At 43.2% G+C, this 26014-nt stretch overlaps 1 protein-coding gene across 7 annotated transcripts in view; it reads left to right on the plus strand.

The window, feature by feature from the left end:
- The window catches only part of MDFIC (MyoD family inhibitor domain containing), a 162884-nt gene that overhangs the window by 62364 nt on the left and 74506 nt on the right, over nucleotides 1-26014 (plus strand). For all 7 annotated transcript variants that reach the window (XM_083182781.1, XM_083182778.1, XM_083182780.1 and 4 more), the window contains one exon: nucleotides 975-1097. In XM_083182781.1, coding sequence (XP_083038907.1) covers nucleotides 975-1097 — 123 coding nt within the window. The remainder of the gene's footprint in view (nucleotides 1-974; nucleotides 1098-26014) is intronic.

Below are 26014 nucleotides of genomic sequence, written 5' to 3' on the forward strand. Positions count from 1 at the left end.
TCCAATATATTTTGTGTGCAACTGCAGCTGCATTGTTACATTGGGATACAGATGGATTACCGGTGGCCAGTGTACTGACACTGGAATTCTGATGGAGCGAAAAATGGAGCGAGGGGGAATCAGTGTATGCGGGGTGGTCATTTGAATACTCATCGGGCGAGCGGTGACAGCGAGCAGGCAGCCCTTCTCGCTGTCACCGCTTGCCCCCGGCATTGAATACAGCCCATAGCCTCTGTCTTCTGACACAAGTAGTTCTGTGATACTTCATAGTGAGTATGCATTGGGTTATTTGTGCAATTTTGAGATTCTCTCTTCTCCATAAATGTACATACAAAAGTTAGAAATCAATAGTTTACACTTTCAAATAAAAGAAACTAAACTAATATAAGCGGTTTTCCTTATATATTGTTTAGTAAAAACTAAAGTAAACCAATCCTGGGAAAATGCGGTTTGAAAAAATGAATTAGAACAAACACAATGCTGCTGGCGAGCTGCTGTGACAGCGGGCAGCACTGCCTGCTTGCTGTCACAGCTCGTAGGGTCAGTATTCAACTGACCCCCTGCATAGGCCGATTCCCCCTCGCTTTGCTTTTGGAGCGAGGGGTAATCGACGTATGCGGCCGCTACAACTGCGAGAGTCGCGGCTAAATGCAGCGGGCTCCCTGCATTAGCCACAAACCTCGCTGAATAGTTGCCTCATTGAATAGAGTGAGTGGCTGACGCGGGGAGTAAACAGCGAGGATCGCTTGTTTTCTGCGATCCCCGCCGTTAAAAACCCCCTCACTGGTCGCATTGAATACAGGACAATAGGATATATAATACATAAATCCATTTTGTACTTAATATAATCTGATAAATACCTTCTGTATTGTAACAAAATCTAGACCTATTGAAATTATGAGGTGCACCCCCACAACAGGTGCTATATGTCGTATGGTGTCCATATCTTATACATTGTTGCTTTCTCGTTCTAGGAAAATGTGAAAAAGAAAATATGGAAATGGAAGATGCCAACCGGTTGCTTAATAATAAAAGTGTGCAGACAGATTTAGAAAATTGTGCTAATATGGGGATCAGGGATGACACCATAATCAAAAGTAAGTATATATTGTAGCTGTTATTGAGATAGCAGCATATTTTATTTTGATTTTAATGACAGTTGGACATATAAAAATTACAGGAAAAGTCAAGTAGATGTATTATACATTTATATAAAGAAGACATTTTGGAATAGAATGAGAGTATATTTTTGGCTAATGGTAGTCTTCCTCATGGACTTATTTGTGGTGCACATACAACCGCATATTAATAGGTGCAGTCCTGTTAAGTTTTTCACTTTGCAACAAAGGCTCACAATCGAATGAAAAAAAATGGAAAAATGCAGTCGTACAAAACCAGCATTTGTCCCTGCAATTAGTACAGTTGGGTGATCCCAAAGTACCTTGTAATTGGCATTACTAAGAAATATATTGGGTGTGATTCATAATTCATTGCAAAAGCAAAATCATTCTCAAATGGGCAAATCCATGTGCACTGCAGGAGGGCAAAATGTAACATGTGCAGAGAAAGTAAAGCTGTGTACACGCGGTGCAATTTGGGCTATCAATTTTGACTATATAATCAAAATCGAGAACAAGTTAGTGCAAATTGCACCGTGTTTGCCTGCACCCGATGCGCGACCCTGGCTGTTTAGTGGGAGTGCTAAGAAAAACGCAGGCATTTCCAAGCGTTTTAGTTGAGGGTGTGTGGCGTTTGCTCCAGGCCGATTATGGTTATTTTCCTCGCAGCCACTGAGTGAGTCCCTAGCTACTCCTAGCTTGCAATGAAAAATCATTCGATGGTGAGCCTGTAACAAAGGATTTTGGACATTTTCATTATGCTGCAAATTCTTCGCTAGCCATACATATCTATTCACACAGTGTGCACATTCATTCGCAAGGTGGGATTTCACAGCGATCAGGTCTGAATTTAAGTTCATGGTGTTTCCAATTTCAGAAAGATTTTGCTTATGCGATTAGGTTTGAATCAGGCCCTATGTCCTGGATATGCCTGATTAGGCAGAATTCATTTGGATGCTGTAATTTATCTGGGTGAAAAGACGGGCATCCTTGGGCTTTAATGCCTATTCAGTTATAGACCCTTTTGTGTAACCTGGTAAATTACTGTGTTAATGGGCATTACCTATAGAATGTGGGATATGTTCCCAGATGTACAGATGGGGCAGGTCCCATCTTGGCTACCTATGGTGAGAGTTTCGCCAGCTGGCCATGGCTGGCCACGGCGCCCGCCATCGCAATACATTTTAAATGCTTGGCGATTCGCCGTGGTGTCTCCGGATGAGTGCAATACCAGTGATCATCCACAAGATGTCACTTTTGAAAACCTCTTTGCGCATGCGTAAAATTTATGCTGCAGCGCGTGCATGAAGCGCAGGAACTACAGTAAATAATTTATTGTCCCTGGCAAGCCTAATCAGCGCCTCTCTCACACCACCGGCACGAGCATGATCCCATCTCTTTGAAGGAGAGGATCATGCTGATGCGGGCGGAGAGGCGCTGCATTTGTTTAACACGAAGGAGCGTCTCTGACGGACGCTCTTGCGACCCAGTTGCACAGACGTTCCAGTAATGAGATTCTTTTGCGTCTGAGTTGTTATTATGGCAGGGTACTACAGTAAAGTACTTTACTACTATTGTGCTGTGTCCAGCAAGCTGTACTGTTCTATAGATAGTGTACACACTAATAAATAAAATTACATTGCATTGCGTACAGAATCATTACATTAAATTATACTGTACTGTATTGTACGTCTCATTGTTTTTTTTTGACAGGGGCTGGCCTTTGGTTAGTACAGTATTGTAGTTTTAACACACATAAAAAATTCCGGTTACCAATAAGGCTTTCTTGGCGTCTAAATTTGCATGGGCGCTTGAGCGTCTGCACGGGTACTATACTGGTACTATACTGGAGCGGCACGAACGCTAATGCGTCTCAGTATATGTTCTAACGGTGGACACATTTTGGTGTTATGACATTCACAGTAAGTTACTGATTCGTATAGGGATCATTTTACTTTTGCACACAGTACGGTTACAGTCATGTACAGTATACAGTGGAACTGTAGATTTAGTAAGCTCGTTGAAGTGATACAATGTCTGTAGTTTCACAGGTTCTACGCTCGCCACGAAATATGTCAAAAAAAGTACTGTAACTTAACACCATGCCAACATGGTTAGTTCATACCCCCACTATCCATGTTGGCATGGAGTTGATTTTAAATAGCGTGGCGAGCGTAGCGAGCCACCGAGCCCCGCAAGGGGACCCAGACGCACGGCGCCATAGTGGCGCCGTGAAACTACAGAAGTACTGTACAGTTTTTATCAGTGGTCATTCAGCTGCTACTGTATACATTGCTGTGCTGTACAGTACCTGTCATGTTTTTAAGACAAGCATGTACAGTACAGTAAATTCACAGTTACTGTAGGAGCTGATTGCCATGTGATAAACTACTCAATGGCAGGCGCGCAGAATGCGACGCTTGTTCCGCACAGGACGCACGTGATCAGGGCGCCATTTTTATTATCAAAATAATAAAAGATGGCTGCACCACGCAGAGCGAGGAGAGCGAGGCCCTTCAGGCGCGGAGAGCTCCTCATCCTGGTTGCTTGGCGGGACAGGCCCCTGGTGACCAACAGAGAGGTGGTGGAGGCATACCAGGAGGCTAGCCAAGCCATCAGGGTGCGCTTCAGGAGGGAGAGACCAGTGAGGGCCCTCCAGCGCAGATGGAGCGACCTGGTCCGTCGGGACCCCCAACTGCTGGACTCCCTAAGGGAATGTAAGTATTATACAGTACGCCAATATGGCGCCGTGCGTCTGAGTCCCCTTGCGGGGGTTAGGTGAAATGAGGGAGATTGCTAGACTAATGAGGGAGATTGCTGCTACAGTATTTCAGGGAGTTTCCTGCAGATTGCAGGAGGGTAGGCAACTATGCTGTACAGTACATACTTGTTGCCATGGGTGATTTCCTACAGCATTTGTTTTCAATGTGGTCCAGAAGCTGGTCCAGAGCTGGCCCTAGTACAGTAGTTCTACCTCAATAGGCCATGCAGCTCCTGGCCATATTCTGTGTACGGCTGTGGCTGTACCTGCATATGGAATGCTACAGTACAGTACAGTATGTTACAGTGATTTCCATGAGTACACTATTTCATACTGTATGCAGATACAGCCTCAGTCACATACAGATTATAGGCATGCTGCATATCATTTTATGCCTAGCTGCTGGTGCCCCTAGGCATTCCAAACGCCCTAGAAATTTGCCTAATTTACCTATGGCTAGGGCCGGCATTTGTTTTCAATGTGGTCGTTACATGCCTATTGCCACATGCTAGTTTCCTACAGTATTTGTTTTCAATGTGTTCATTACATGCCTGTTGCCATGGGGTGATTACATGCTAGTTGTCACCAGAGATTTCCTACAGCATTTTGTTTTCATGGTGGTCATTACATGCCTGTTGCCATGGGGTGATTACATGATTCTGTAGTTGGCACACAGGATTTCCAACAGTATTTGTTTGCAATGTTGTCATGCTAGTTGGTTGGCACGAGGGATTGCCTTCAGTATTTGTTTTCAATGTGGTCTTTACTGTACATGCCTGTTGCCATGGGCTGATTACATGCTACAGTAGTTGGTTGGCACGAGGGATTGCATACGATATTTGTTTTCAATGTGGTCATTACAGTACAGTACATGCCTGTTGCCATGGCGAAACCCGCGTCCCAGCAGCGTCTGAGACGAACCAGCGTCTGAGACGGCCCGCCCCTTCGCGGATTAGCGCTGCAGGAGATGGTGTAGTGTAATGTCCTGGAATGTATTTCAGGTCGGTTCAACCCCCCTCCGCCCCTGGGGGGAGGGGGGGGAGGGGAGGAGGCGGTTGACCTCAGCTGCATACTGTATACTGTAGTACACATTACTCCGTGGAAGAGACAATAGTGCAATGGTACTGTAGCCAAATCAAGTCCTCTTACTCTACAGTACCAACACTTCATGAACACCTACAGTAGCTGGGGCACAGGTGTACTCGTTACTGACTGACACATTATAAATGATCCACAGGTGGAGCTAATTACCTCACTTACAGTATGATTCTGTGAGGACACCTGTAAAACATTAACTGTTTTATTTGTCTAGTTTTGTTAAAACTGTTACATTTCATGGTTTGGCTTTAAGAAATATCACTCTACAAAATATTCGAATAAAAAAAAAAAAAAAAGAAAAAATTGACACTGTGATCGAACACAGGTCTCCTGCATGAAGACGGGCGCAGCTACCCACTACACTACGCAACACAGTGATGTCTATGGTCGGTAGAGTGCTGATATAATAATCTGTGGGGCCTGCTGCCCAGTGGCGAAACCCGAGCCCCAGCAGCGTCTGAGACGGCCCGCCCTTGACAGACCAGCGTCTGAGACGGCCCGCCCCTTCGTGGATTACCGCTGCAGGAGATGGTGTAGTGTAATGTCCTGGAATGTATTTTAGGTCAATTCAACCCCCCCCTCCTCCCCTGGGGGGAGGGGGGGAGGGGAGGAGGCGGTTGACCTCAGTTGCATACAGTATACTGTAGTACACATTACTCCGTGGAAGAGACAATAGTGCAATGGTACTGTAGCCAAATCAAGTCCTCTTACTCTACAGTACCAACACTTCATGAACACCTACAGTAGCTGGGGCACAGGTGTACTCGTTACTGACTGACACATTATAAATGATCCACAGGTGGAGCTAATTACCTCACTTACAGTATGATTCTGTGAGGACACCTGTAAAACATTAACTGTTTTATTTGTCTAGTTTTGTTAAAACTGTTACATTTCATGGTTTGGCTTTAAGAAATATCACTCTACAAAATATTCGAATAAAAAAAAAAAAGAAAAAATTGACACCGTGATCGAACACGGGTCTCCTGCATGAAGACAGGCGCAGCTACCCACTACACTACGCAACACATTGATGTCTTTGGTCGGTAGAGTGCTGATATAATAATCTGTGGCGTCTGCAGCCCCATTGGCGAAACCCGAATCCCGACAGCATCTGAGACGGTCCTTTAAAGAATTAGCGCTGTAATGTGCTGTACTGTATTTAAGGTCAAGTCAACCCCCTCCTCCCCTGGAAAGGGAGGAGGCGATTGACATACACATTATGCACAGTACCAACAGTTCAAAATATTCAGCATCGGCTACATGAACGTGAAGGTAAATGCTTGTATACTGTAGGATCATGACACTACAGTACACGGCCCTTTTGCGCGCTTCGATGTTCACGAGCGACTCATTTGCACGAGCGTCTCATTTCCTATGAGCTGCTCATTACGCACGAGCGTCTCATACAGCAAGCGCGCTCCATACGGCGAATGGCGGGTTTCCATTGGCACATTGCAGTATAGCACTCCGACTCTAGCTTGATGGAGCATTAGCCACCCAGTGGTGGCGGATTGTATTGCATGGCGTGAACCCACGCCCCTTGGCGGACGCCGGCGCAAGAAGAATTTCGGAGCGCCAGAACCTCCGCCATGGCGGCCTGGCGGCAAGGATGGGACCTGCCCCATCTGTATGTGAACAGGGATTTCTTTGTGAGCCTGCTCAGCCGGGAGCTGCAGTCTATAGACGGCCTTTGGCACTAATGGAATAGCCCCACTGCTTCACTCATAGGGTGATTTTAGACCAGCTTGGTGCAAGTTGAATTCACTACCCCTTCCGATTGTTGGGGTTTGCGCATGCGAGAATATGTGCATGCACAATCCCCCGGAGCAAGTGCCTTTGTCGAGTTTCACACTTGCCGGGGCGTTCGCTCTAGGATGGGCGGACAGGGGGCAAACGCAGGGGCCCAAAACAGTGGGTGGGCCCATAGAAATGCTTGGCTTACCCCTGGAAATGCTGGCTTGCCCCAAATTCGGCCATGTGAGTAAATTTGTATGCAAATGCATCTGCTCACATGCTAGTATGTGGATTCTTGTGGCGAGGGGATCGTTTGGCGGTTCGGCATTTACTTGCTCGCTGTTCAGTGACTATATGCTCAATCAGACCCTTCGTCCTCTGCTAAGTATCGCAGCTAATTGAATTACCCTAGTAATATGGTAAAGCATTGAGGTATGGATCGTAGAGTTGATAGTAATTAGGGCGACATTGGCTAGGTCAACAACAAGATTTAGACATGCACAAGTTCGACATAGGTAAAATGATGGCATGCGCAAGTAGAAGGTGGACACAGAAATGGTCAACACATGAAAATGTTGACATGAGTTTTGGCAATTTATTAGATTTGATCACAAGGACCCCATACCTGTGCATGAGTAGCTTCCAATCAATGGATGTAAAGTACGAAAAAGTTAAGAAAATGAAATAAATGGTGAAAAACTCATGTTGACATTTTCATGTGTAGACTATTACCACTTCAATCAACCTATCACCACCTTGGGTCAACCTATTGTCCATGTTGACCAATAATACGGATCCAAAGCTGCTGGTGGTTTACACTGTGTTTATGCAAGCAAAAAAAGACAACACAGAACTCTCTTCTTACTCTAGTATGTAAATGTGGATTGCTTCTGAAGAAATTAGGTAGTCTTAATTCTCCAGTGGTTGGCTCCGTTTATCAGTAACCCGTTATAAGCCTATCAAAATGATGGAGAAACAGAACAGTAATGTAAGGGCAAAACACTTGAATTTCCCTTTATAGGACTATTAATAAACAACAGAACATAACACAGTGCATCAAACCCTACCAAAATGATACAATATTAGGGATGCCTATCCTGGGGAAATAAATGCTCAATCCCGGGATTGGTATCCATAATTTAAAAAAAAACCTCCCACATCCCCCCCCAACAATTACTTCAGTGGAAGGTAGGCCCGTCGGGTGGTGCTGCTGGGGAGCATGGCAGGCGGTGCGGGGGTGCCGCACTGAGCAGGCAGGTGGGCGGCAGCAGAGCAAACAGCAGACTTGTGCGGGGTTGCGGCCTTTGCAGGGTGACCTCTGACATCACGTCACGCTGCGCAGAGCCGCATGCCAGGTCGAGAACAGCCAGACAGTGTCTGAGCGAGTTCTCAGATGTTGCCGGGCATTAGACTGTATGCGCAGTCTAATTCTAAATTGTATTCTTGTGATTTTGGGGCCAAATCCTGGGATCCTCCCGATCCTGGGATTGGCCACCCTATACAGTATACAGTATGATGTACTTATGTAATTTATGAACAGTCACTCCTTATGCGGTGTGGTATAAATAGTTATGCCCTGAGAAATGGTAAAAAAAAATGCCTTCAATATAGTACTGAGGTAAACGGTAGGGAAGTTAAAATATGTAAAAATTGTACAGCAATTATAATTATTATTAGCCTTTACATGGCTTCACAAGGAGTCCATGGCGCTTTATAAAGTACAGAAACAGTCTAAATAAAACAAGAAAAGGTACTTGTGGAGTATCACGGCTCCCATCGCATGCCAACGCATGCCATATATAGTGGCATGCGATGGCATGCTATGCGATACGATTTTTACCGATTTTGGCAGTTTTTAGACAAAATCGTATGCAATCGCATCGCATGCGATTTGATCGTATGCGATCGCATACGATTTTGCACTGAAAAGCATCCAAATGCATTGGAATTAGTATTAAACATGTTCAATGGCCCCCAACTGGCATTTTTGAGGCTGTACCACCCCCACTATCAACGCGAACCCGAAGCGTGGCGAGCGCAGTGGTACGCGTCCTACGACCTTTTCATACCCCCACTATCCACGTCGGCGTGGAGTTGAGAATAGAAAGTGTGGCGAGCGCATCGAGGGGACGCGGACACCTGTGAAGCCCGTGAGGGGACGCGGATACCTGTGAAGGTATCCGCGTCCCCTCGCGGGGCTCGCCGCGCTTCGGGCTCGGTGGCTCGCTGCGCTCGCCACACTTTCTATTCTCAACTCCATGCCGACGTGGATAGTGGGGGTATGAAAAGGTCGTAGGACGCGTACCGCCGCCCCTCGCGGGCTCGCCGCGCTTCGGGTTCGCGTTGATAGTGGGGGTGGTACAGCCTCAAAAATGCTAGTTGGGGGCCATTGAACATGTTTAATACTAATTCCAATGCATTTGGATGCTTTTCAGTGCAAAATCGTATGCGTTCGCATGCGATGCGATTTTTTGGCATACGATGCCCATCGTGGGAGCCGTGATACTCCACAAGTACCCAAGAATAAAGTGTCTTACAGTACAGGGCATTGCAGGACCATGGAGCACTAATCATTAACAATATAGGGCCTGATTCAGACCTGATCACTGCTGCATTAACCGATTATCGATATACCGTGCATGAATCTGGACTCCAATTCTGGTGTGTGATGCCTGCTAGTGAAAAAATCCTGCAACTGTATTCCTTCATTAACCATTCACAAGGTGGATGACAGGAAGTCAACAACTGGGGGTGGTAACCGGCCGATTCATGGGAGTACCAAGAAAAAAACACCAGTGTACCTAGTACCCATGGGAGTACCAAGAAAAACATAGGCGTGACAGAAAAAACACAAGGTATACCTAGTTCCACAGGGGAGGGTTTGTGATGTCGGCTCCAGCCCTAATCCGGCTGATTTCATCGCAGCCGCCTAGTAAGTCTCTGGCTACTGTGAGCCTGCGATGAGTGATGACCAGTGAAAAAAATCTTTTGATGGTGAGCGTTTTACGAATGGATTTTGACATATTTGCTCGGCTGCAAAGTCTTCGCTAGCTGTACACATCTGTTTGCATAGCGAGGACATTAATTCACAAGGTGGCAAATTCGCACAGCAGCAATCGCACAGCAGCAATCAGGCCTGAATCAGGCCCATAGTAAGATATGTATGAAAATATCTTTATCAATGGTCATTATCGTGCTTATCGTCTCAAATATTGTTAAGTGGGTATGCACGTTTTGTAAATTATTGGAAAATCACATTTCCAATACCAGGACGTGTAGAAGCAACAATACTTGAAAAGAAAGGGCTACAAAGAAACCCTAATAATGAATTAGAAAAAACTGTGATAACTCCCTTATTTTCTATTGCATGCTCTTAACTGGCAAGAGAGCCCTTTTTGTTTATGAACAGTTTTCATCACAATGATAAAGTACAAGAATTACGCAAAACTGCCTTTATTTAATATCCAGGAAAATAATAAAAAAATGAACACAAGTGATTTAAATTATTTTAAAATGCAGACACACTTCAGTAGTTGTCTTGTAATAAAAATTCCCCAAAAAATCCCATGCAGTAAACTGTTAAATTGTATTAAGTTCCTTCCTGGTCTATGCCAGAGATGCTGGGCACAGTGACCGTTTTAATCAGGGTTATTAAGTACTATGCTCATTAGTGGGCACATGGTAAGAGGGATGCTCAAGGGGCACAGTACTCTTCTTAAATGTGTCCTCATCAATTAGCAAATTGAAAATATTGTGCACAAATGTTCCTCAATAATTATTTTCTCACAATTGCAGACTTCAGTTGGTGCAGATTTTGATCGGTACATTCTGTTGTCTGAATAAAATAACTTGTTGGTATTTTTCAGCTTCAAATACATGTGTGCCTGTATATACTGTATAATATTGGCCTCTTTCATGCTCAAAATGTTTCCAGCTGTGGATTTTTTAACAGCTGTTCCAGCGTAACGTCTTACTTTAAATGTGAAAGCTAAAAATTCAAGCATATGCTTAATGGAAGCTTCTACTGGAAACCATCCTGAGAAGTTTCAGATTTCAGGGTCACAATTACACAAACTCCCTTTAAAATGTGGTTGGCTACTCCTCCTCACGTTTCTTTTTTCTTTACAATACCATCCTTATTAAAGTAAATGTAGTGCAGGGGCTGCACAGGTGGGACAATTCTTTTATGCAGTGCATTTCTATAGGAGTTCAACTCTACACAGCCTCTCACTGGCAAAAACATAACCTGTCGCAGGTAGTGATGGCATACAACATCAAAGGGTCCCATAGCCTATATTTTTATGTTCCTTCTGCATTTGGTTCTACAGATATAATAGGTTAGGAGTGTATAAAAATGTATGTGTTTTTATAGGCTTTCCTCTCATCCAGGGCAGTTAAGAAATATGGGAGTGAGAGGGAAATATGTTTATGTTTATTTATGCTTGTTTCCTAGCATGATGCCCATCGCATCGTATACCATTACACTATATAAGGTGTTCGATGGTATGCGATATTGTACAATAAAATATCGCATCACATCGTATGGCATACGATGCGATCGTATACGATTTTTGATTGTACAAACACCCTGATGGGTCCTTACAATGTTAAATGGCCCCCCCATAGTCAACGCCACCCCCAGGATCAACACCAACCCGAAGCGTGGTGAGCGCAGTGGTATGCGTCCTCTGACCTTTTCATACCCCCACTATCCACGTCGGCGCGGAGTTGATTTTAGATAGTGTGGCGAGCGCAGCGAGGCGACGCGGAATACGAGCCCGAAGCGTGGCGTGCGAACGCACAATACATGTAAAGTAATCCGTGTCCGCTCGCCACGCTTCGGGCTCCGACGCGGATAGTGGGGGTATGAAAAGGTTGGAGGACGCGTACCGCCGCCCCTCGCGAGATTGGAGGCTCCAATGCATGCGCATTTGATCCCACTGTGTGGTTACGCAGCGTGACCTCTAACATCACGCTGTGCTGCCTGGCAACAAGGTTGTGTGGCTACACAGCGTGATGTTGGAGATCACATCACACTGCACAGCCATACACTGTTTCACACGCCACCATGTATGCCCGGACACCGAGTTCCCCGCCTCCTCCCTGGTCCGCTGAGTCTCGCAGTCCCCTCGCTGCACCTTTTCTCTGTGGCCAGAGGTAATTTATTCATCATTGGGCATATCAGGAGACCAATCCCAGGCCTCCCTAGTGAGAAGTATATTTGTATTTATTTTGCAGTGCTTTGCAAAGAATATTTGAACATTCGCATCAGTCCTTTCCCTAGTGGAGCTTACAATCCCTACCACATGTACACGCACATTCATACTTGGGTTTATTTTTGTTGGAAGCAATTAACCTACCGGTATATTTTTGGATGGTGGGAGGAAACCAGAGTACCCTGAGTAAACCCATGCAAGCATGGGGAGAATATACAAACACTGCACAGTTAGAGCCGTGGTGGGAATCAAACCCATAACCTTAGCATATGAGGCATATTCAATTAGCCATGGAGCTTACTGCAGAAGGATAGTCTTGAACTTTAATGTCCACTTTTCAATTTCAAGCACATTTACCCTGATGTTAAGGCACACTATAATATAACATAGGTAAATGACCTGAACTTTGGGATAATGGGCTTGCAGTGGTAGGACAGAAAGCTCTGGTTGCCCCAGATTTCTCCTTGCAACTCTGAGTTTGCAAGCAGAAAGCCACATTAAGGGCCTTATTTTGGTTCACTCTTTCTGACAAAATCCTTCTTAGATGGACAAAACCATGTGCACTGCAGGGGGGCAGATGTAAAATGTGCAGAGAGAATTAGATTTGGGTGAGTTATTTTGTTTCTGTGCAGGGTAGATACTGACTGCTTTATTTTTACACTGCAATATAGATCTCACTTTGAAGTAAAGCCCCACCCAAATCTAATTCTCTCTGCACAAGTTACATCTGCCCCACCTGCAGTGCACATGGTTTTGTCCATCTAAGAAGGATTTTGTCAGAAAGAGTGAACCAAAATAAGGCCCTAAGTGCTGCCTGCAGTTTGCAATTGTGTAGCTCTAAGCACTGCAACAAGCTTGCGATCAGCCCTGTGGCTAATAGAATATGCCCATGTGTATTAAATGAGTTGGAGTTAAGAACACCCTATTATCTCTACTGGAATAATGTATATGTAATGCTGTGTACACACGGGGGCGATAGGGGCTGAAATCGCTGGGAATATGGTCGCTGAGCGACCATATTGCCAGTGATTGGAGTGTGCACCAGCGATAAATCGCCGGGTGCACGCTCCCGTTTTCAACCCCTGAATGGTCGCTGGTCGGAGGAACATGCTCCTCCGACCAGCGACCTCCCCTGCCTCTTCACCAAGCAGTGTTTAAATTTTCATCTGCGACCATCTCTGGTCGCAGATGAAAACGGGACACGGGGCATTATGATTGCTGAGCAATATATTGCTAACAATATATTGCCAGCGATCATATTGCCCCGTGTGTACGCACCTTAAGTGTATATTTTTATTAAAGTGTGGGTTTATAGAAGTGCATATGTTCAATATAGCAACCAATCATATTGTAATTATCATCTATATAGCTCCTTCTAGAAGATAATAGCTAGATTCTGATTGGTTGGCTATTATTATTATAATTATTATTATTGATCATGTAGTGCCACAAGGGTTATGCAGAGCCTAACAATACATAAATGAGCTAAAAAACTATTTATTAACGAAATACAGTACAATGCAATTTAGTACATGGTAAATAAAGAAAGATCCATCAGGCGACAGGACCCTTATACAGTTATTAGAGTGGCAGAGATATCTAGCACAAGAGTAGAGAGAGCCCTGCTCATGAGAGCTTACATTCTATGGGCAACATCTCCACCTCTATAAATCCCCAATTTAGTATATATACCGCCTAGTAGACCTTCATAGGGTGACTTTTAGAATGATTACATGTTGTTGTTTTTTTACTTCTGTGAATGCAGCATTCAGTTTACATTATACTATGTAGAAGGCAGTGTGACATTTAGGGGCCAGGTCAGCATGATGTGTGGATTTCTGGTCGTTATGTACAGATGGGAGCAGGATTTCCCTGACTGCATATACCGAAAGCTGATCGGTTTGCATAATTAATCCAATTTCGGGTTTCCATATTTATTAAACATGTTTTCGCATAAGGTGAATGCATTAGATCTATAGCGGCAGACCTATGTGAAATATAATGGTAGCTAATTATTAAAAGAAAAAAGCTGGGCTAAACAAAAGTATTTTGGGTTTTATGTATTCCATTACATTCCGTTAAGTATGTGATTACTATTATTATTATTTATTATCAGCATCATTGTAAATTATATTATCTTTGTTGATTATTAATATTGCACTTTTTTGTGAAGGTTAATGTTTAATGCGATTTGCTGCTAACTGCGTTTAATGATCACTTGTGGAATCCTTTTAAGTTCCTTCTGCTGAAATGGTACAGCTGCTGGAAATCAGTCATCTATTTTCATTACAATGCACTTTTGTGGAGGGGGTTAGGGGGGTTCTGTAACAAATTGCAAAGTCCTTTTAAGTTTCTGTTTTGTTGTACCTGAACAGTTTTCTAAAGCATTTCAGTGTTATGATGTTGCTGGTTGCTTTGTTTTCTTATTAAGATCAGAAAAGCATAAAAAATTCAGTGAGGGGGAAAATGACTAAAAGGATCGTGCCTAGTTATCATGTTAATGTATGCTTTCTGTGTTATGGAAGATGCAGTATATGCTATTTACCACATTGAATATGTTCAAAAATAATTGCTGACAAAAGCTACTTCACATAGCATCTTAAAGCAACTTAAATGTGCACCTTCAAATTTGAATATTAATGTATTAGCTATGCAGAAGCATCCATTGATGTAGTTTTAAAGGAGCACGTAATCGACCAATATGTATTGGCTTAAAAATACTAGAAGAATATATACTGTATAACGAAAAGGCTTACCCTTGATACTTGGTGAAATATAACTAGGCCACAAAAAGACAATAGTGTGTGTGTGTGTGTATGTATATATGTATGTATGTATGTATATATATATATATATATATATATATATATATAAACAAACCAATAAGAGGCGGCACTCCAAGGATTTTCAAATGGCTTTTAGTGATGAAACAAAGACACCAACGTTTCGGGGCTCTGGCGCCCCTTTGTCAAGGTGAATGAAAAGATACAGTGAGCCGAGGGAGGGCACCGAGGTTCAGTGCATGGAGAGGGGAGAGTGCCGGACCGTACCCAGCTGTTATATATATATATATACACACACACATATAGTCTACTGAGTGCCCGGTCCAGATATGGTAATTAGATATGGTAGAACTGGAGACCAGCAACATCAGATTTTGTTCAAGCAAAAAAAGTTTATGGCATATAAAGTGCAAGAGTGACAAAATTTCAACAAGAGGAGTCCATCAGACAGATTCAAATGCATCCAAAAAATGGGAGTCCTTAACAGACATGGTCCTCCCCCACAAATAGGTAATTGCACATATATATATGTGTGTGTGTGTGTGTGTGTGTGTGTGTGTGTGTGTGTGTATATGTGTGTCTAGGAAACACTGCCATCTGTTGGCAGTGAGTTAAACTACGTCTCTTTCTCTCACACATGCACAAACACAGAGGCAAATGTTTGTGAATGTTTGTAGGAAACTTCGATACTAGGGATAATGTATTAAAAAGATAGGAGGAAATAGTGGAGTCCTTCATTATTAAAATATAGCCCAATACATAATGTGAATATTCTTTCAACCAATTTTACCAAAATGAGTATTTGGATGATCAGCATACAAATTACTAATCTGTTTGTCACACACATCTCTCCTTTTAATAGAATAGAAATATATATATTTTTTTCTTAATCTGAAATATTAATACATACAGTACATTGCCTGAGATGTATTCAATAATCCAATATTAATTATGATTACTTTATGATTAATATATAGTTGTTTTGCTAATATACTTTACATTAATTGCACCAAAAGAAAAAATAATGTGTGCAGTAAATTCCCTTGTTTGTAACCATAGTTCCCAGCAAAAACCTAAAGTATTTCTGTGGTGAAATGTACTAGCCTGTGAGGTGCAGGCTGTGCAAGACTTTGTACAATTCTGCCTGTGATATGGTACTCCATATTAGGGGCGGGATGTATTGAAGTTGGAGGTTAGGCTGCAGTGCGGGATGCTGGTCGAACTCAGTACAATCATTTACAAGGAAAAACCATGCCTTGCAAATTATTGCCCTTTTAAAAAGAAGTCCAAGTTCAGCCGCCATCCGTAAAATTCGGACTTCATTACATCCCGCTCCAAGTCTCTTTAAATTATCAATGTTCACTGACAGTATTGTGGAAGGCTGTCATTCATTTGAATATAAAGCAATAAAAATACAGGTGTGTTTCAGGGTAATGTCATGGAAATAAGACAATTTAATAGCCATAAATAATTTTCTCTCAATGAAATGGTTCAATTAAAACATACAAAAGTAATGGTGATTACTGAAAAAAGTAAAAAAGGATTATTTATTCAGGTTTTAATGTAGTACATAAAAAGCAGTTTTATTTTAAAGTTTCTAAATCTGTACTAATTTTAAAAGGAGTTGATTCTACCATTTTTTTTTCAGGCTGTAATTTGATGTAGTGGAATGACTATATTTTTGTAAAAGAATCGCACTACAGATGTATCCTCATACAAATAACCTTCTTACACCACATGTAACGCCCCCTGCCAGGCGTGCAAATTCCCACCCAGCAGGCAGGTTCCTGCCTGCGCTCGCATGGGGACGCCCAGTGTTTTCCTGAGTGCACCCATCATTTTCATGCATGTGAATGCCCCCTGCTTGCCTCCATCCCACCCCCCTGTGTGACCGCCACGCCGACTATGCAAGTCGGCGAAGGCACCCGCACAGAAGCCCTGCACATGCGCATATGAGAATATGTGCATGCGCAGAATATAAAAATCGGTCTATGGGCGGTATTCAATGAGGCAGATTCGCCAAGTTTTATGGCGATTCTGTGTTGTTTTCGTGTTTGCCGGCGATTTTTGGAGCTGAAAAAGCGAATCACCCTATTCAACGACCTCTATTCGCCGATGACGACCGGTGAATGAAGCACCAATCGCCAAATGTTATTCTCTACAAATCGCCGGTTTTTGTCTATAGGAATTTTCATGGGGATTCGCCGGTAGTCGACGGGATTCGCCATGAATAGCCAAAAGTGTATTCAATGAGAAGTTGGCGATTCTTATTTCTTGTTTCATATCGCCGTTCCTCACCGAGTGTCACTCGTCATCTTTTTATGGTGAACTTTGTTATGAACCTGTGAAATAATTGGTTTTAAGTGTTTAATTTCACTCTGCAAGTGTAATCTAATATTATTTGCTGCCCTTGTGTGATTTGATGGTTGTAGAAGTGCTATACAAATATATATTTAATTTTTTCTGGTATTTTTTTTTTCTCCCACAATGCAATGTTCTTACCCATGGTGCACCTCACTTACCCATGATTCTCCTCCCCACCTCACTCCTTCGTTTAGCCTTTGAGGAGATTACACAGCTTTTGCAGTCTGCTGTATTGGAATCGTTTTTTCAGGGTAATTTGCATTTTTCTTGCATTTCACAGCAATTTCTTACAGTACTGAAGCTGTTTAGGGAAACGCCGGATTGGCTGAGAATCGCCGTTGGGGGCGGCGATTCTCAGCCACGTTGAATAGGGTGACACAGCTAGTCCCGGCGACTCCCGACGAATCCCTACGCGTGGCGAATCGCCGTAAAAAAAACGGCGATTGGCTGGCGAATCTGAAATCAGAATCGCCGTGACCAACGATTCACGTCATTGAATACCGCCCTATATGTAAGCCCTGCTAAGCAATATATTATGCCTGTCACTGTGAATTTAAGGAACAAATAACTACACTTTTATATTCTGGGTACATGAGGGTCTGAATTACCATCCAACACAAATATGCATAATCATATCTGTAATACCCTGCTCCTGCGATGTATTACTGTATGTCTCACATGGTGCATTGTGCTACACATAGGTCTGTAATTTTACAGGCAGACAATTCCCAGAGGTCAGGAGTTGGTCACATGACCAGTGTCAGGAGATGACAGTTGAGAGTGAGGAACCATTGAGGAAGGTAGTCTGAGGTAATGATGAGAGAGGTGAGAAATGCTGCGGTGTTACAGCCAATGGAGGCTGTATGGGGCCACATACCAAGGAGACAGTGATCTGAGACCCCAGTGCTGAGAGACATGCAGTGACAGTGAGGCAGTCTACAACCTCAGCATCCACCAGAGAAGGCCAGTGCAAAGGAGTGGCCTAAGTGACTGACAGTGGGCTGAATCTGCAGCATTGCAGCTGCGCTGGCACAGGTACCTTAGGGACAGGCCTTGAAACCACATCAAGAGCTTCTATATACAATATAGGGAGGCAGACCAAACTGTATAAATACCCCAGCCATGGTATGTGACAAGGAGGCGAGACACAGTAGAAATCCCGGAAGGATTTTAGTGACCAAGCGACTACCTTTTAAGTAATCTGTGTGAGGGGCTCCAATAGACTGGTGTTTAGCTACACTACTCACAAAATCAGACATAATCTGCGGAGCACTGCAAAGAGTGGCGAAAGAACAGAGCGAGAGATTACACAGGATCTAATAGGAAACATGAAATGGAATACAGGGGCAGATTTATTAAGCTTGGAGAATAGATAAACTGGAGATAAAGCGGAGAAAAGGTAAAAGGAGATAAAGCACCAGCCAATCAACTCCCAACTGTCTTTTTCAAACACAGCTGATTGGCTGGTGCTTTATCTCCTTTTACCTTTTCTCCGCTTTATCTCCATTTTATCTCTTGTTGTGTTAAGGTATATGATACTGTAAGGTATTTGTATAATTTCTTATGTCATGCGATGTCATATTAAAATGTATACAATATTTGTGGTAAATTAACCATTATATATAGCTTAGAGAGTGAAATTGGAAGAAGTTGGGAGATGCATTAGGTGGCTGTAAAATAAATATTGTGTTGATGTACCAAGAGCAGAGGTGCCAATGCAGAAAGTTTATAAACTGTAAATTATATTGTGTATAAATAAAGTTTTGATAAACTTTTATCCAAGCTGGTACAAAATACTTTTAGGGTCATTACATATCAATTTATTAAAACCTATAATATTTTCATGTAAATTGCAGGTGGCCACCTACAGTAGCTTAAAAACCAATAATACAATGGATATTTGACAAGAAAAATATTGCTTAATAATAACATATAATTAGTGTAATCTTATATGACTTTATAGCCAAATTATTCAATATAGAATACTTTTAAATAGTAGCCTGCACTATTGCAAGGAATAGTGTCCCAGACAGAATGGTGACACACTGTCCCTTAATTGGTAATTATGTATATTGTATCCACTTTTAGTGAACTGCCATGATATAAGGATGTAAATTGAACTACTTGCCACGTCTCCAGTGATCAGTTCACAGGAAGCTTTGATATAGTACACTGTAGTTCAAATTGCCAGGGAGAAGAGAGGGCATCTCAAGCTGGCGGCATTTGTGTTGCACTGTCCACCGTCCTACAACCTGCCTGACCTGCCAGACTGTGAATTCCCAGCAGCCTCAGGAGTTGCATAAGAGGTCAGGGTAAGGTCAGTGACAGTGGGAAGGGTCAATTGATGGAGTCATATACAAGGCCCATTGCGTATTACAGAGCAGGCGCTGTCTGTGAGGAGCCTGTTCTGAGGTAACGGTGGAGAGGTGCTGCTGAGGTACTATGGGTGGTGACTATCAGAAAACCACATCTTGGAGACCAGGGGTGCATGATGTACTGATCAGGTGATGCTGAGGATCAAGGGCAGAGCCAGCATCGCTGTGGTTTGGAGAACGGGAGCCGCGGTACAGCAGATTTGGAGAGCTGACAGCTAATGCACTTTTGAAGCAGAGTCTGCAATATGGACGACTAACAGGTCTGTCAGGACTCACATGGGTATGGATCATAAGGTCTCCACTCGTTAGGTCGGCACCATTAGGTCGATGTGCAGAAAGGTCGACATGGGTGTAGGTCAACATATTAGGTCGACATGGGCAAGGTCGACATGGGTATTTTCACTTTTTACCCGAATGTTGACACATTTTTATATACAAAAGAGTGAATAGATACTATTTAAATTTGTTTAAGGGTCACCCTCAATGTGGAAACTTAGTTTTTACATTACATTTACCTAGTGACAAAGATAGGGTAAACTTTAGATTGTTGCAAATATAAAGTATTGGTATTACATATTTATATGATGTATATGTTATTTTGTTAAATTGTGTGCTGTGTTATTGTGGTTTTCTGCTTAAAAACACAGAAATTGTAGAAAGGTTCCTGATAAATACAGATGTTTCATTGCTAGACCACTGATGATCGCTGGTGGAGAGGGACTCCATCTGACTGGGATGCACTGGTCCCCGCTATAGAGCACTAGCGGAGAGGGTTCCATCAGACTGGGACACGCGTGCGTCTCACACGTACTCACGTTCCAGTCACTCAGCGGCTAGGTGGTGTGACCCTTCCAATCTCTGCTTCAGGGAGACGGGCAGGGTAAGGGGGGGGGGGGGAGTTCAGGGCGGCGGTGGGGACTGAGGAGATGGTAAAAACTGGGGGCGCAGAGTATGAGTGGTATTGAATTAGCAGCTGCACTGAGGGGTTAGATACACCCGGTGAATGGAGAAAGATGGGGGGGTCAGAACAAGAAGTTCTGTGGCAGCGCTAGGATTGATAATTTAGAAAAATGGATTGACAGATTGGATGATCCTTACAGACAATTTTAATATTAATAAACAACCTGTATATACAGTATTTTCTAAAACGAAGAAATTGAAAAACAACATGTACATGTAAACAATAAAATATATAAAAACACTCTCTGCTTGCTGGACTAGTTGTGGTATTTTTGCAACAAAGCAATGCTGTTACACAATTGAGTACTTGGTATAGTGGAATGGGATCATTTGTCAGACTGCATTTAGGTCTACAAGCATTAGGTCGACCTGACTGAAGGTCGACATGGGTTAGGTCAACATTATGTCGACATGTGTTAGGTCTACAGGGTCATTATGTCGACAGTGAAAAGGTCGACATGGTTTTTGTTTATTTTGAATATATATATTTTTTTTAAGCGTCGACACAGTCAACATAGCACCGCGTCAACTCGCATGGCTCTCTGCGCTCACTATGCTTTGGGCACACTATTTTATTCTCCCACCATGCCCTAGTGGATGGTAGGTCATGAAATACCGCCTGTCGGCACATGTCGACTCCTAAAACAGTCAAATTACCCCATGTCGACATTTTGCCTGTCAACCTTCCCCATTTCGACCTAATGACCCTGTCGACCTTATAAAAGTCGACCTAATGACCCTGTCGACCTAATGACCCTGTCGACCTAAATGCAGGTCGACCTAGTGGTGTAGACCTAATGCTTGTAGACCTAAATGCTGTAGATAATATGACCGTATCCCGGTATAGTTACCACTGCATGGGCAATCATGCGGTACACTGGCTTATCCCACTATTGACAGATGGAATTGGATGATGTCCAGTAGGTCTGGGTACTTCTCCCAAAACTAGGGAAACCATGTTGGGCCCCAATGGGCTAAGGGGGAAACGGGTGGAGCACCCAGCAGGGTGTGATGGATCCTCTCTAGTAGGTGGCCTGGAAGAAGATGGATGATGTTTCCGTGGCCACTGGAGGTATTTCCAAGCTGTATTCTCCACTTGTAATTAACCGCAGTGGGTCGGGGGTCTGTCCAATCGATTGGATGGTTGGTTGCTCCAGGATGGAGGAATGACAAGTGTAATGTCCAATGGTTATGTCCCAATTTCTTAAAAGGGTTTAGATCCTCTCTGGTATGTGACCTGGTGGATGGATTGAGGTCCACGGCCACTGGAGGTGGGGGAAAGTGTCTTGCTGTTTTGGTGTACAGCAGTGGGGCAGTATTCAGTCCAAGTGTGCAGTCAGAGTCCAGCAAGACAGGGATGTGGTGTTGGGGGGTCTCCTGAGGACACGGTGTCAGGGAGCTCCGTCGGAACGGGACGCACGAGCACCCCCCCTTCCGACGACTGGTGGGGACTGACGATCCTGCAAGCATGAAGCTGGCTCCATCTGTAAATTGAACATATTTTTTTATATTTATTGTGATATTTACAGAGTCGAGTTTGAAGAACCACCTTCCCCTCTGCCGTGTGCAAGCAAAGTCTGGGAGAAGCCCCAGGAATGTACAGTTACCAGATCATACCAGTCAGTTCTCCAAAAAAACACGTAGGAGGGGGTTGCTACACATGCATACCTCCCAATTTTCTGTCACCAGAAAGACCTCACAACTTTCTGTCACCAGGAAGAGGGACATATGCGCCCAAAATTAGAAAAGGGAGAGGCTACACCACATTTCGACGCTGTGGGGGCATGGCCCAGAGGCTCTGCGAAAGTACACAAGTACCGGCTATAGTAACGCTGTCACCAGGGGCCATACACACGTAGTGATCAGTGCTTCATTTATAAGTGATCGTCAGATTGCTTTGAAATGGGGCTGTATTCGCCCTGTGTGTATGGCCCATAACATGTTTCATGAATAGAGATTACATTAGCAACTTTGAAAGTAATATAGGGTAAATAATCAAGGAAAACTTACACAAGTTGTACTTAAGTTATATTGATTGTATTTTGTATGGGGTCTGTTGGGTTATGATGACTTGTTCACATTGGTGGTGTTCCCGTGAGCGTAACTATCCACCGCCACCCCATGCCCTCCCCCCCGGGCTGCAGCCTTAGGTGCGTGCACCTGGCAAACAGTCTGTTCGCCATGGCTGCACCACCCGGAGAATGCACATGTGCAGAAATGCACATGCGCAAACGCCCACCGTTGGTCCCTGTGCGAATGGACCAGAATAACCCCCATAGTGTATAACATTACCTTTAGGAAATGTATTTATTTACAGTTAATTTTATTTTACATTCAGTTACATAGAGTTAAGTTTATATTACATTCCAGGCGAATCCTCACCGTTGAAGGACAGTCGCGGATTCCCCTGAATGGCGAGGTTCACGGCTAATGCAACGGGCCAGATGCATATAGCCGCGAGCCTCACCATTTTTCCGGACGCACATGCCTTTTCCACCTTGCTTTTTAGAAATAGCGAAGTGAAAACGGCAAGTGCAGGGGGTCAGTTAAATACTGAGGGTGGGCTATGACAGCGAGCAATAGGCACTGCTCATCGTCATAGCTTGCCTGATCAGCATTGAATATACCCCTATGACTTCACAAAATATCTTTTGAGCTGCTTTCTTCCCTTCATAAAACTGCCCTCTCTCAATGACTAATTACTTATTCTGCCCAACTTCTAAAAGAAGACGTGATCTTCTGCAGGCCTGGGTTTTGTTCACTCAACAATGATCTTTAGCTTCCCTATTTTTTTTTTGGGTGGTGCATTCAGTTATTGGTAACTAGATTCATAAAAATGTTTCTATACAAATTATGTATTTTCGTTTGTAACAGATACACTTCACTTACAGTAGGTGTTCAAAGCTTTCACGATCATAGCAACTTACCATTTGTCATTAAAACAAATAAAATGAATGAGCATCTTTTTGATATTGGTGAGTTGTTGCTTATTGTCAAACAAAATCCGAGGCTCCAGTCAGTGACATGAATTAGGAAAACTGGCATGTCAGAGCCTAGAGATGATCTACTCTATATCCAATCCCTTGTCTGATTTACTCTGACTCACTCTTGAAATGATTTCAGGCCTACTACAGTCACCGTTCACTTTGACAGGAGCCTTCTTACACTGATTGCCCTTTGGACAGGTGAGGATGACAGGATAATGATAATGAAACCACAATTATTCCCTCACTATCCTTCACTAGATGCAAGGAAATAGACAAAAATGGGATTGGGAAGAAATTTTGCAGAGTTTCAGCCAGATGTATCAAGCTTCAAATGTGATCAAATGGAGAGTGATAAACAGCCAGCCAATCAGCTCCTACCTGTTATTTTTCAAACCCAGCCTGTAACATGACAGGTAGAAGCTGATTGTTTGGCTGTTTATCACACTCCATTTTATCACTTGAAGCTTGGTACATCTGGCCATAATAGTGTATCAGACGAAGAGCTGAAGATTTCATCACATTACATCTTGGCCAGTGGTCTCCATATAAGACCCAGGGGTAATCTACAACCCTCCTTGGACATTATTGTAGCCCTTAAGAAATTTATTAGCCTACTTTATTTTTAAATAAATAAATTGAATCTACGTTTTTTGCAGAAATGTGTAAAACAATGCGCAAAACCTTTTAAACTGCTGCCTGTGATCACACTGGGGCCGACACCAAGTCCCAAATACAATACACAGCAAACAAACAGTTGTGTGCTGCTGATAGTTATCCCACCACCTCTTTATGAAATAATAGTACTTTCCTTTTTATAATACTTGAAGGATGGTGTGCTTTTTTTTCTGAAACTCAAATGAAACCAAGATAGTGCACAATCATGTTTTAAAATGGGATGTACTTTCTATTCCTCTGTATGCACTCACATTTTGTTCAATTCAAACAGCTTTGAGGACTTATACGGAACCAATTGTGATGCACTGGCTCCTCCCTCATGTTTATTTCTTGCACTCTGGGTGGATTCAAAGCAAATGCACATAGTGCAACTCCATTGGATAACCGTAACATTTATTAAAAAATTGCACTCACAACTGTTTGTTTGCTATAAATTTAATCTAACCTGACTCCATAATTTATTACCACTCCAAGAAATCATCAGGCCATCCACACCCCTATGCTCAGAGATGCAGTGTTTCACTTACTATCCGAGCAGAGTATCTGGTCAGAAGGTTTACCATAACCATGTCAACATTCATAATATTGGGGCAGATGTATTAAGCCTATCAAGAGATAAATTCAAGGGTGATTGGGGGGGGGGGGGGGCGATTCTGTAATACAGAAATGCGGTAAAAAACCCGTTATCTGGGTTTTTACCGCATTTCTGTATGCTGTATTAGCCCACCGCAGTGTTAGCGCTGCGGAGGGAATCGCCAGCAAAAGCTGGTGATTCCCTGCAGAAGCCTATGGGCTTCTTACCGCAGCGCTTTTTGAGGGATCCGTCCCAGCGTGCCCTGTGGCTGGTGCCGGGGTGTGCGTATGCGCAGATGGACTCCTGGGTCACAGACCCGGAAGTCCAGTGCCGGCACCGCATCGCAAGGGACAGCTCTTATCGCAAGAGCTGTCCCTTGCCTTAATAACGGCATATGTTACAGCATATGCCGTTATTAAAATTGCGGTAGCCGGCGAAGGGGGCCGCGGATGTTACAACATCCCGCCCAAAGAGAGATAAACATCCAGCTAATCACATCCCAAATGCCGTGTTACAGGCTGTGTTTGAAAAAAAGTCAGTAAGGAGCTGATTGGCTTGACGTTTATCTCTCTTTATCAACCTTGCATTTATCTCTTGTTAAGGCTTAATACATCTGCCCCATTGACACTACAATGTTAACATCGGAAATGTCAACATTGTTAAAATGGTTCACAGACACCAGGTGGAATGTAAAAGTCCCATTAGAATTCTGCTGCTGAGATGTCATCATTGGCAGAGATCCTCACATAACTGTTGTGACCAGGATGTAGACCCTGGAGGCACTGCAGCAACCAGTACAAGTTAAAACACAGCTAGACTATACCGGTACCATTTGTCAACTGTTTATTATCTGACAAAACCGTCAATCAATCGTACCCAACCCCTGAGCAGTACATGAGTATGCAGTAGAGAATTTATCAGAATAAATTGTAAGTATTTAAGATGACATTGAAGGGTGAATGAAAGGGCTATGATGGGTAAATAGGAAATGTGGAGCAGGCAATGAGAATGTAGACCAATGGTTTTTGCAGTATATGTGTGTGATGCAGCATGGTATACATTAGGGTTAAATGTTATGAGTAATGCAATATACTTGTACGTATGTTTGGATTCAGCCCACTTGTACCTATTATTGGCTGTTTTAAAATCTTGGATGGGAGAAATATTAGCATACTCAGTTCAAAGACACCACCTCCCTTAATTATGTGCCGTGGAAACTGAATATTCCACACCCATCACACCAAGGCCTCTGTAGAGCTAGGAGTTTATGTAGCTGCCAAGATGTCTCTTGTATGCAAATCACATCTGGAACACTCTTAATGGAATCAGAAGTGATGTTTAAACTTGCTCTAAGATCACACTCTTG

This window comes from Crinia signifera, chromosome 4 (genome assembly GCF_055691185.1).
Source record: "Crinia signifera chromosome 4, ASM5569118v1, whole genome shotgun sequence".
Taxonomy (NCBI): domain Eukaryota; kingdom Metazoa; phylum Chordata; class Amphibia; order Anura; family Myobatrachidae; genus Crinia; species Crinia signifera.